Below are 12,476 nucleotides of genomic sequence, written 5' to 3'. Positions count from 1 at the left end.
ATGTTGGCGTTAAACTATGTTTTAAAACTAATAAAACCGAATTTGCGATTCATTCGCTTTCCTGCGCGTTTGTGCACGCGATGGCGATTTCTTTACCAAACTCCGGAAGCCGTTCGCTTTGGACCAAACCATTGCATGTAAATAGAGGGGGGGGGATTGTCACCGTACTCGCAAGCCGTTCGCTTTGGACCAAACCATTGCATGTAAATAGAGGGGGGGGATTGTCACCGTACTCGCAAGCCGTTCGCTTTGGACCAAACCATTTCATGTAAATAGAGGGGGGGGATTGTCACCGTACTCGCAAGCCGTTCGCTTTGGACCAAACCATTTCATGTAAATAGAGGGGGGGGGGGATATAATTTTAGATATAGATATAGTACGGGCAATGCCCTAGTATTTGAAAACAAGTGAGGACCACGTGCCCCAGATAAGACTGAGTAATTATTTAAAAATTAAAAAAGCCACACTGATTAAATCTTCAAACCTTTGCGTTTGATTCTGCTTATGTTCGGCATTATTATTATTTATTTATTTTCTCAACATCTAGATGAGATATTGCCCACTTGCAATTAAAAAGTAGCATGGATTGAAAGACACAGGCATTAGTGTAGTGGTTCTCAACTGGTGGTCCATGGTGACTTTTTTCGGTGGTCCACAGGAACATTGTCCAAAGTCACACGGCGTGAGAAATAAATTTCAAACCAAAATGTTTGTTGTCTGCTCTTTTTTTATGATGTCTCAAAAAGGAGGTGGTCCATGAAATTTTTTTGATTGGTCTGGTGTTCCGTGGACTGAAACGAAATGAGAACCACTGCATTTGTGGTCCATCGGGATTCCGTTACCATTTTTACCACACAACCCTGAGACCAAAACAATGCACACTGAAGTTTGGAACATTAACAAAAAAGCCAAGCCCTGTGAGTACCTGCCAAAATTTGCTTATCATGCTCCAACATGAGCCTTAGATCAAAGTAAAAATTTTTTTTTAAATAAATTACAAACAACTTCACACTTGAGGAACTTCACGATTGCATTTCTGAACAAGTTCAGTTCATTTCTGCAGAAATGTAAGTCAGTTCCAATCGAAGATTAGATCTGCAGGTTCATTAAAGATTTTTGTAAAATGATGTTGGCCAAATGTGAAATGCCGAAAAAAGAAGAGAGTTCTACGTAGGACACCCTGCATATTCAACTGGACTGGTAACGTTTACTATCATTCTATTTTACCAATAGTGCTTTCGTTGTTGGATGCAGTGACGTCATGACTGGAACCAGAAAAAATGGCACATAGGGTCATTCGGGTAATAGTTTTGGGTTATAGTTAGAGAGTCAGGTTCGCATTCAGCACAAGGTTGTGGTTACCGTTCGGGTTTGTGATGATGGCAGGTGAAACTATAACGGCACTCAGGAGAGAGCATACCTCCACCTGGTTGGCCATATTACTCAATGGTGAAGAATCACTTAAAAAATTGTACTATCCGGAACCGGATCTTCACCAAAATTGAATCGATTCTGAACACCCAACCTGTCAGACACCCAACCTGTCCAACAAGTTTCGTCCAAATCCATCCATAACTTTTTGAGATATCCTGCTACGTATCGTTTTTGGCCCGATCTCCCAATGGTGAAGAATCACTTTAAAATTTAAATAATTCTCATATCCGAATCCATATTCAGATCTTCACCAAAATAGAATCGAATCGTCCTTGTCTCACACACAACATGTCCACCAAGTTTCGTCCAAATTCGTCCACAACTTTTTGAGATATCCTGCTATGTATCGTTTTTGGCCCGATCTCTCAATGGTGAAGAAGCACTTGAAAAATTCTAGTAGCTGGATTTTCACCAAAATCTAAAAATTTCGTCCTTGTCACATACGCTACATCTCTGCCAAATTTCGTCCGAATCCGTCCGCAACTTTTTCAGATATTTTGTTCACAAACAGACAGACAGACAGGGGTGAAAACATAACCTCCATCCACCTTTGGTGGCGGAGGTAACAAGAAGAAAAGGACATAAAATGCCGTAGACATAGAATTTTAGTAATTTTGCTGTACGGAGTTAAAAGCCATTAGTCGGCCATCTTGGATCAGATCTTGAAAAGAAATGACGTGCAGTAAGCCATCATTCATTATCTGTGCAAAGTTTGAACAACATCTGTAAATTCATGTCCGAGAGATGGTAGAGGACGTGTTCAACGCTGGCTTTCTTATAACAAAAATGGCTGCCAGTCTACCAGTCGGCCATCTTTGATCAGATCGCAAAATAAAGTCAGGTGCACGTGTGTGCCATCATGTGCTGTGTTTGCGCCAAGTTCGAACAACCTGGACCATGCATGTGTAAGAAATGCGGACGAAACCTGGTGAATGAGTTGCTTAGGCAACAAGAACAAGCCCTGTTATTATTGAATTGCTGAATAACTCTCGAGTGCTATTGTTCTGAAGTATCTTCATAACTATGACGTCATATGTCACCTGGTATGGACACCATCTTGGAAGAAAACGAAAAACGTTTAACCGTTCTATCTCCGAAACCGCTTCATGGAAAAAAGTTGAAACATGGTGCGTTGTCAAGTACACCCCATGCGGGATAACATTTGTTAATGATGATGTCATCAGTACCTTCATTATGACGTCATAATTCGACAACTACAACATTTGATCCTATCAGTATTCGTTTTTCCTCTCTGCAACTATTGGTCCAACCTGCACAAACTTTTCACCATAGGAGCGACTTCCTGTAAAATTTTTATTCATAATTATGATGTCATATGTCACATGGTATGGGAGCCATCTTGGAAAAACCAAAAAACGTTGCACCTCCATATCTCTCAACCCGCTCCATGGAAAAAATTGAAACGTGGCTCAATATGAAGAACTCCGCATGGAGAATAAGTGCTGTTAACAATGACGTCATTGGTGCCTTAATTATGACGTCATAATTCGACAGGACAACGTTTAGTCTGATCAGTTTGAAAATTATTCAGCGTGATACACACAACAATTATATTAGAGAATGTAAATTTAGGATGTCATCACTTACTTGGTCTGGCAGCCATATTGGATAAAAGAAAAAAAAAACCTTTAAAATCAGAAGAGTGAGCCAGCACCAAGTTGACTGCACAGGGTAAGTATTCTATGAATACCATCGAAGTAACATTACTCGTTAACTTCCTATTGTCATAACTATCTTAAATATATATATATATATTTCTGTGTACTTTGCAGACGGCCATACGTTGAGACTGGCCAGTCACGTTTTTCATTCCATATTAAATAAATATAAACCTGTTTACTACCTGACATGTTCTGTGTCATTTGATACCTTTTGCCATCGGTTGCATGTATAACAAGAGTAAGTCGACAGAGGGTATAACGTAATGTGCTGAAGATAATGGACTCATGGAGCAGTAGGATAACATGTGGATACAAATCAAAGAGCTCGGGGATGAATAAACAGGAAGAGAAAGAAAAGGGAAGAAAACATACATGCAACCTGCATTGTAGGTGGGGAGAGATGGGAGTGAGGAAGGGAGATTAATATTAAAAGGTAGAAAAGATCATGAACATGGATGTAGGATCACCAAAGGTGGTGATGAACTGCCAAGTTCAATCACTGGAGGGAGATGTGGAATTGACCAGATTTAGGAATAAAGAGAAGAAAATGATCAAAGTGATGGAGGTAAAGTAATAGTGAACCGACATTCCAAGAATTTGACAGGAAGGGTGTAGATGTGGTAATGGTAAAAATGAAAGGGAATGGTGGGGAGAGGGGAACCATGAGGATGGAGGTTCATAACAAGAGAGACAATGGGACTTTTCCTCTGTTTTTCAAGGTTGGCGGAGGAGGAAGGCAGTGGGTGGTGCTTATTACAGTGGGTGGTGCTTATTACAGTGGGTGGTGCTTATTACAGTGGGTGGTGCTTATTGCAGTGGGTGGTGCTTATTAGTGGGTGGTGCTTATTACAGTGGGTGGTGCTTATTACAGTGGGTGGTGCTTATTACAGTGGGTGGTGCTTATTACAGTGGGTGGTGCTTATTACAGTGGGTGGTGCTTATTACAGTGGGTGGTGCTTATTACAGTGGGTGGTGCTTATTACAGTGGGTGGTGCTTATTGCAGTGGGTGGTGCTTATTACAGTGGGTGGTGCTTATTACTGTGGGTGGTGCTTGAATATTCACAGACCACACATTTAACCCTGACAAGACACACCTTGATACTCCATAAAAAATTTAACATCCAATAAGCAGACCACACACATTCATTCCTCAATTATCTTCCATTTCTGCCAGTCTCTGAACATACACATTCACGTGAAAAAGTAAGTACACCCTATGTAATGTTTTGACTTTTTCAACATATTTCAACAATATTGATAGATAAAGGTGATATAATATAACAAATATCATGAAATATTTACATTTTGTAGTCCATTGTATAATTTAAATAAACATAAATGCAAATTTCGCATGTGGAAAAAGTAAGTACACCCCTGGCTCCAACAGGTGGTATTGCCCCCTTTGGCAGAAACAACCTCAAGTAGGCGTTTCTTATAACTGTCTACCAGTCTCTGACATCGACTGGGAGAAATTTTTGTCTGCTCCTCCATGCAGAATTCTTTCAGCTGTGCGATGTTTGAGGGGTTTCTTGCATGCACAGCTCGTTTCAAATCCCCCCACAACATCTCGATGGGATTTAGATCCGGGCTTTGACTTGGCCATTCCTGAACCCTCCATTTCTTTCTTTTCAGCCATTCCTTGGTGGATTTACTGATATGTTTAGGGTCATTGTCATGTTGCAAGGTCCACCTTCGGTTGAGCATCAACTTTCTGACAGATAGCCTCACATTATCCTCAAGCACCCTCTGGTACAATGAAGAATTCATGGTGGATTATATGATGGTGAGCTGCCCAGGCCCTGATGCAGCAAAGCTGCCGCAAACCATAATATTTCCACCACCATGCTTTACAGTTGGTATCAGGTTCTTGTGGTCAAATGCTGTCTTTGGTTTTCGCCAAACATGTCTTCTGGTACTGTGGCCAAATAGCTCTACCTTTGACTCATCTGTCCAGAGCACATTGTTCCAGAAGTGCTGGTCTTTGCCTCGGTGTTCATTGGCAAACTATAGTCTTGCCCTGATGTTCTTCCTGGACTGCAAAGGTTTCCTCCTGGTACACCTCCCATGTAGATCAAATTTGTGCAGCCTCTTTCTAATGGTAGACTCGTGCACTTTGACATCAACAGTGGCAAGAGTTACCTGTAGGTCACGTGATGACATTCTGGGGTTCTTAGAGACTTCTTTCAGCATCTTTCGGTCTGCTCTCAGGCTGGACTTGCTGGGGCGGCCTGGCCTGAACAAGTTGGCAGTTGTTTGGAATCTTCTCCACTTGTAGATCATCTTCTGGACAGTCGAATGATTGATTTCAAATTGTTTGGAGATCTTTTTTAAATCCCTTTCCAGACTCGTAGGCATCTATAACCTTCTTTCTGAAGGCTTCAGAGAGCTCTTTTGATCTAGGCATGGTGATGCCGCACACTTCAACAACAAAGAGCAAACCAAGCTAAATGTCTGAGGTTTAAATAAGACAGGTTCCTCCAAGATCCTCTCTAACGATGGTCTAATTATTTGCACCTGAGCTGGTTCACCTGATTCTAATTTTAGGTATTTGAAGTAGTGATAAATGTAGGGTTGTACTTACTTTTTCCACATGCGAAATTTGCATTTATGTATATTTAAATTACTAGGGCATTGCCCGTACTATATCTATATCTAAAATTATATCCCCCCCCCCTCTATTTACATGAAATGGTTTGGTCCAAAGCGAACGGCTTGCGAGTACGGTGACAATCCCCCTCCTCTATTTACATGAAATGGTTTGGTCCAAAGCGAACGGCTTGCGAGTACGGTGACAATCCCCCCCCTCTATTTACATGCAATGGTTTGGTCCAAAGCGAACGGCTTGCGAGTACGGTGACAATCCCCCCCCCCCTCTATTTACATGCAATGGTTTGGTCCAAAGCGAACGGCTTCCGGAGTTTGGTAAAGAAATCGCCATCGCGTGCACAAACGCGCAGGAAAGCGAATGAATCGCAAATTCGGTTTTATTAGTTTTAAAACATAGTTTAACGGCAACATAGTTTGCAAACGTGAAATAAATGAATACGCTCTCAAATGTGCCATCCGAGGCAGAGTGTGTCCTCCACGTTCGGCACACGCGATCGTTCGCTGCTCTCTGATTGGTTGAATCGTTTTTTGGACATAGCTCGGTAAGTAATTGTCCGATTAATATGAAACCTTGAAAAGGCACATCCTCGGGTCCCCAGCAATATACCTGGCAAGTTAAAAGTATATCGGACCCGTGGTTGTCGAGAAACAGCGGTCACAGACAAACAGACGTACAAACGTACAGACGTACAGAGATTACTGGAATTATAGATAGATACAATGGACTACAAAATGTAAATGTTTCATGATATTTGTTGTATTATAGCCTGGTGTTGGCTTAGCGGTTAGGGTGCCGGCTTGGGATCCTATGGATCCTGGTGTTCGAATCCCGGTCTGGTCGCTGAATTAACGAACCAGGGGGGTTGACTCAGCCTGGTCATCCTTCCGAGGTCGGCAAATTGAGTACCAGCTTGCTGGGATGAATAATCCCGGTGTGTACCCTGATTTAGAATAGGTACACTGTATCCCTGCGCATCATAAGAGCGTGACCAAGGGTTGGCGTCAGGAAGGGCATCCGGCCATAAAAACATTGCCTCAAACAGGGCACCATGATTGTCATGGGGCCCGCAAGGCTAACCCCTGCTCTAGCAGGGAAAAATGGCCTTAAAACGATCATTCATATTCATATATATATATCACCTTTATCTATCAATATTGTTGAAATGAAGATCAAATAGCTGTATGTTGAAAAAGTCAAAACTTTACATGGGGTGTACTTACTTTTTCACGTGACTGTATATCCCCATTGGTTTATTATATTTCTATTTTACAAGATTGAGGCTCAGGGAAGAGCAAGGTTAAATTGACAGTGAGGAGACATAATTAAATAAATTACATCAACAACTTCAATTTTCAGACAACATTAAATATCATTTCGAGCTACACAAGGAACTTTGACCCAAGAACCCATGTGGCCCATCAAGCCTATAGTTTCATCATCACAATGTACCATGCACTTTACAGAGTATTGTTGTTATCTAGAAGCTTCCTGGAAAGAGTTAAGTTGGTGGTTTGCCATTGCTTTCCCAGCAGAAAATCAGAACAGTAATTTGCAATTTGTTCAGGCTCCCGGCAATAACTCGCCTACTCTTCACAAAAGACACCTTGGGGTCTCTAACTAACTTCCACCTACAAACAGCCAGTGTTGGCAAAAGGGACCTGAGGCTCAATGTCCATTCATTGGCAGCACACACATTTATGACTCTTCCTGTATGTGAAATACCAGGATGACAGTTTATAGCTTGGTCAAGATTCAAACCCAAGCTCAACAGCTCAGAGGTGTGTGCATACCGACAAGATATCCTGCCAGCCCCATTCAGTTTCAAACATCAAATACAGTACTATGAAAAAGTTTGGGTTATTCCAATGATATTCATACTTTAAGGTAAATTCATCAAATTAATCAGTGATAACAGTCGCATTATTGTAAATTAACAGCCTTTATAAATGCGCAAGAAGCATAAAACTTATGTAAACTAGGTGGTATTCATAGAATACTTAGCTCGCGGAGTCTTGAGAAGGACTTGGTGCGAGCCAACTCTTGTTTTCAAAAAATAAAAAAATCTTTGATCCAATATGGCTGCCAGACCACGTGACCGATGCCATCATAAATTTACATTTTCCAATATAATTGTTACATAGATCATGCGCAATAAATTTCAAACTGATCGGACACTCTGGGGTGGCCATTCTAACACCGAGAGCACACCAGCCATAACATTGTTCTCCAAATACTGTTTTAGTATATCGGAAGTGTGTTTTGAATCATTATCTTGTTGGAAAATGAGTCCTCCTCTGATTCAATGATTTCCAGTAGGAACGGCTTGGTGCTGCAGTATCTGCTTGTACTTGTCTTTTGTCATTGGTTTTAACAAGTTTTCCAACATCAAAAGCTGAAATGTAACTCAGACAGTCACAGAGTCCTCCCCGTGTTTAACAGTCAGCTGAGTATCGAACGTTCTCCAGGTCTTCGCCATACAAAGTGGTGTCTCTTAGATCCAAAAAGTTCAAATGTGCGAAGTTCTTTCTGGGGACTTCCGAGCTCCTCACCACATACAAAGCTTTCATCCGCAGCTCAAAGGAATACTGCCCTCCCCTCTGGCCTGGTGCTCCTGCCTCACACCAAGCTCGGCTTCACTCGGTTGAAACCAAAGCTTTCAGAATCATTGGAATCTCCCGCGATGAAGCTAACTCCGAGGGCCTTTCACTCACTCACCGCAGACAGGTTGGTGGTCTTTCTGTCTTCTACCGACTCCTCTCCGGCCTTGCTCCCCCAGCTCTCTCTGTGCTCTGTCCCCCAAATATTCCTACAGGTCGCACAAGATCTTTCAGCAACCCTCTTATGGTTAAACTGCCAAAATCTAGGCTCTCTGCTCACCTTCACGCCTTCATTCCTGTTTTCTCCCACCTCTGGAACAAACTTCCCCACTCCATTCAATCCCACTCCTCCCTCCAGGTCTTTAAAACAGCTTTTCACCACCATCTTCCCCCATCCAAAACCTTCATCTTTTTTACCCCCATTAAAACACCGCAAATCCACCTCTTTCAATCCCCAACTTCTTTCCTGAAATTCCTAGAAGTGTTTATTTGCTTTACACCGTGTACTCCTCCCTCCTCCCCCAGCCCTCTCCCTTCCCCTCTTGTCTCCCACTCCCTTCATTGCATGTTTTATGTGTCTGTGCATGTTTTCATGTTCAATGCGTTAGCTCTTACACGAGCCTCGATTCTGTGTACAAAATAATAACAATAATAAAAAACTTCGATTGATCACACTGGAGTACACGTGTCCATTGTTCAGTCGCCAAATCTTTGTGTCTGCAAATGTTCGTCTTTTCACCTTGATCTTTGGTCATCAGCGGGTTGTTTTTTTTACTGTAACTCTGCTATGGAGACCTGCTGTAATCAGCCGTGTGTGCACAGTGCTGGATGAGATATTAATGTCAGGCCTGCTCTCATTACATTGGTCAGCTGCTGACACTATTTTCTTCCATCGCTAAGCTGAGCAACTTCGGGCTTGTGTTGGGGAGATTCTTCCGAGTCTTCGTGGCCTTTTCTTGTCTTGTACCGACTATACAAGTGTACCTCACACCATTGTAGGAGAGTTTCAGCTTTTCTGCGATTTTCTTCATGGTGTGCCCTTCTTCTCACCGAGTGGATCTTCACACACTGTTCTGTTGAAAGTTGCTTACTTGGTGCCATTCTGAGCCCAATCATAGACTTTCAAGCAAAGGAACATGCTCATGAAAACTAATATCACATATTAACTAATTTGAAACTTTCATTGTGGTTTCTTGTAATTCACATTAATGTAACTGCTGTTGATTACTTCATTATTTTATTACTATTTACAGTACAAAAACCCACAACCTGTTTCCTGCCTGTTTTCTTTGCGGTAAGTGGAGGTTACTTTTTTTAAGCCAGGTGTTGGCTTGATAGTTAATGCCTTAGTCACATATGATGCTGCCGCCGCACGGTTCTGCGGTCTGTAGATGGGATTTTTACAAATCGTACGGCTTTGCGGGCTGCGGCAGCAGTGTTCACAAATGTTACGGGGTCCGCACGGCAATCGTAAAAGTCATGAAATCAAAATGCGTGAGGAGACCGCAAGGCAATCGCAAGGCGCCCGCACGGTTGTTGCGGTTGTCATGGTTGCCGTTAGGCCATCGTACGGCAGCACTAAAGTCACTGCACGGCCACCGTACGATATTTAGAACATCGTACGGCCATCTCACGGAGGCCGCAAGACCTTGCGATACAACATGCGGTGGGGTTGCGGCCTACGGCCTAGCGATTTCCGAAAAAAAGTTTAATGTCAAATTTAAAAAATCGTAAGCCCCTGTGACGAGCAAAAAATCTTGAGATCGCCTCACGGCTGCCGTATCTACCGTGCGGCCACCGCACGGTTATGGCAATTTTGGGGACTTCCGGCCGCCGCCAACACGCCGCGGGCCATTTGTGACCGAGGCATTTAAGGTGGCTGGCTTAAAATTTTAGGGTCTGGAGACCCATTAAATAACACCAAGTGGGTTGACTCAGCCCGTCATCCTTCCGATGTCGGCAAAATGAGTACCAGCTTACTCGTAACAGGGGCACTGCATCAGCGGCACAGCTTCACTTCCAGAAATGATGCAACCAGCAGCCACATGCTGCATAAAATAACAATAGGCTGCGTACCAACAAGTTTCGTCCGGATTATTCCAAGTTTTGAAATATTGTGCTCACAGACAGACAGACAGACAGACAGGGGGTAAAACATCAACTACAGCGGCAGAGGTAAAAACATAACTGAAAAAAGTGATTTTGTGCATTTTTTAATCAAATCACACAAACACACCTTTGAGTACCGTGTTGTAATAAAAGAAGCAAACAAACGTATACCGTACAGGTTAATACACAGGACTATGTTCATAAATAGACACTTACCGCTGCTGTCATCATCACCATCACAAGTGTCGACGGAGACATAGTGACTGAGGCTGGCCATGATTGTTTCCTCTAAACTGAGAACGGAAGCCCAAACCTGTCAAATGTGTGAAAATATTGCAGTTATAAAGTGTGCAAAGAAGGGAACGTTGATGGGTAAAGGTAATTACAAATTTGATGTACCAAACCGAAGTTCCAACAACTTACCAACTCCTTCAAATACAATGAAGTCGGTTTTGTAAGATCATCACCCTCGGCGCCACGTTTGCGAAATGGGGAAACGCGTTGAGTGCATTCAAAATGTCAGAATGTAGGTGGAGAAAGCACCACCCAGTGGGAGGGATGACACACAGGTAAGAATGCTCACCTTTTCTTGTAAGCTTGTTTTACACTGTCGAGTATTTATATTTAACTTCCACTTGCTTCATTGTGAAACTGTTGTTCTTATTGTAAAATATCCTTAAATTGTGCCAGGTATACATATATATATATAACTTGTCCTGGCATGTTTTCAAAGACAGTATGGGGCTTTCCCCTGCTGCAGGTATTGCCATGTTTAAGTGATTCCAGCAATCTTGGGAATGCAAGGACCAATCCAGTTATAAAACTCCACCTGACCATGAAAAAGTAGAGCCTCAGAAGAAGTCATGGAAAATGTCCGAGAGTTCATTACAAACCAACTTCAGGTCATCCAACCCAGAGATGATTATTAAGTTCCTTGAACTAACTTCGTACAAACTCTTGTTAAGTACGAGAAGGTGAATTCTGCCTTTTCAAAATCAGTCTGTTCTAAATTTGCTGGACTCTGGTATCTCAATCAGGAGCTCATTGGTTTGGTGTTCACACCTTCAGAAAGTATTCACACCCCTTGACTTTTTTCACATTTTGTTGTGTTACAGCCTCAATTTAAAATTGATCAACTTGAGATTTTGCCACTGATCTACACATAATCTTCCTACGAGTACCCTACTGCAAAGCCGCAATGAGCCGGCGAAGCCAAAGCCTCTTGCCACTATTTTACCCATCACTACGGCATCAGTAGGTTAGGTAGTTGGTAGTAGGTAGGTGTAGTCGGTACCGTACCTAATTCAAAATGACACCATTTGCATTCTGGATGATATTAAAATTTATAAAATTTCCTTCTTGATTAATTCGGTGAATTCCGTCTCAACTTCGGATATTTCCGGCCGTGAAAAACGATCCCCTACGGCCGCGAGATTTCAAAAAAACAATTCTTCGGCAATTTTAGAATATTTGACGCCGTTTTCAGCCTCCGAAATGTGGTAAAAAGCTTTTTTGAAATATTTTTTCAAATGCTCGAATCTCATTGGTTCTGGTGTTTGGTGACGATTTTCGTTGAAGATAACCAGGGCCCGTGTGGGCCCGGGGAACGAGGTTGGTCTTAAAGTATTTTAATTACAAACTAGAGGTGCATGAGATTGTGAATCAAACAAAGACGGGTGAAACAAACTCCTATTGATCTTGTTTCAATTTGTTATGCATACTTCCGCATCCGCAAGATGGCGGCCTCCAGTGAGCGATTTGTTGCGTCAAAGCTTCGAAATTCTCAAGGGATCCAGCAAAATCTGGCTTTTCAACATAATACGTATGCGTTCATTCACAACACCGGCTTCGCCGGCTATAATTCACCAAATGTGCGTCTGTCTGTCCATTCGAAGGTACAGTAAAAACTGCTGAACCGATCGCGAGGATATTTTGGGTGGGTAATCCTGGGATCTCCAGGAATAAAATAGGCTATTTAGTTTTCCCAATTTCAGGTTTAGTCTCCAGCATTCTCAGGTTTGGACTCCCGCATAACATTCGCGTTT

The 12,476-nt window shown here is 42.4% G+C and overlaps 1 protein-coding gene across 1 annotated transcript in view; it reads right to left on the bottom strand.

The window, feature by feature from the left end:
- Nucleotides 1-10,987, bottom strand: part of LOC137436385 (NTPase KAP family P-loop domain-containing protein 1-like) — an 87,086-nt gene extending 76,099 nt beyond the window's left edge. Inside the window, exons 1-2 of the mRNA XM_068130113.2 lie at nt 10,855-10,987; nt 10,648-10,744 (exon numbers count right to left, since the gene is read on the bottom strand). Coding sequence (XP_067986214.2) covers nt 10,648-10,708 — 61 coding nt within the window. The 5' untranslated portion in view covers nt 10,709-10,744; nt 10,855-10,987. The remainder of the gene's footprint in view (nt 1-10,647; nt 10,745-10,854) is intronic.
- Nucleotides 10,988-12,476: the final 1,489 nt, after the last annotated feature.

Source organism: Myxine glutinosa, chromosome 1 (assembly GCF_964187855.1).
Source record: "Myxine glutinosa chromosome 1, kmMyxGlut1.1, whole genome shotgun sequence".
Lineage (NCBI taxonomy): Eukaryota > Metazoa > Chordata > Myxini > Myxiniformes > Myxinidae > Myxine > Myxine glutinosa.
This window is presented reverse-complemented; position numbering and strand designations above follow the sequence as displayed.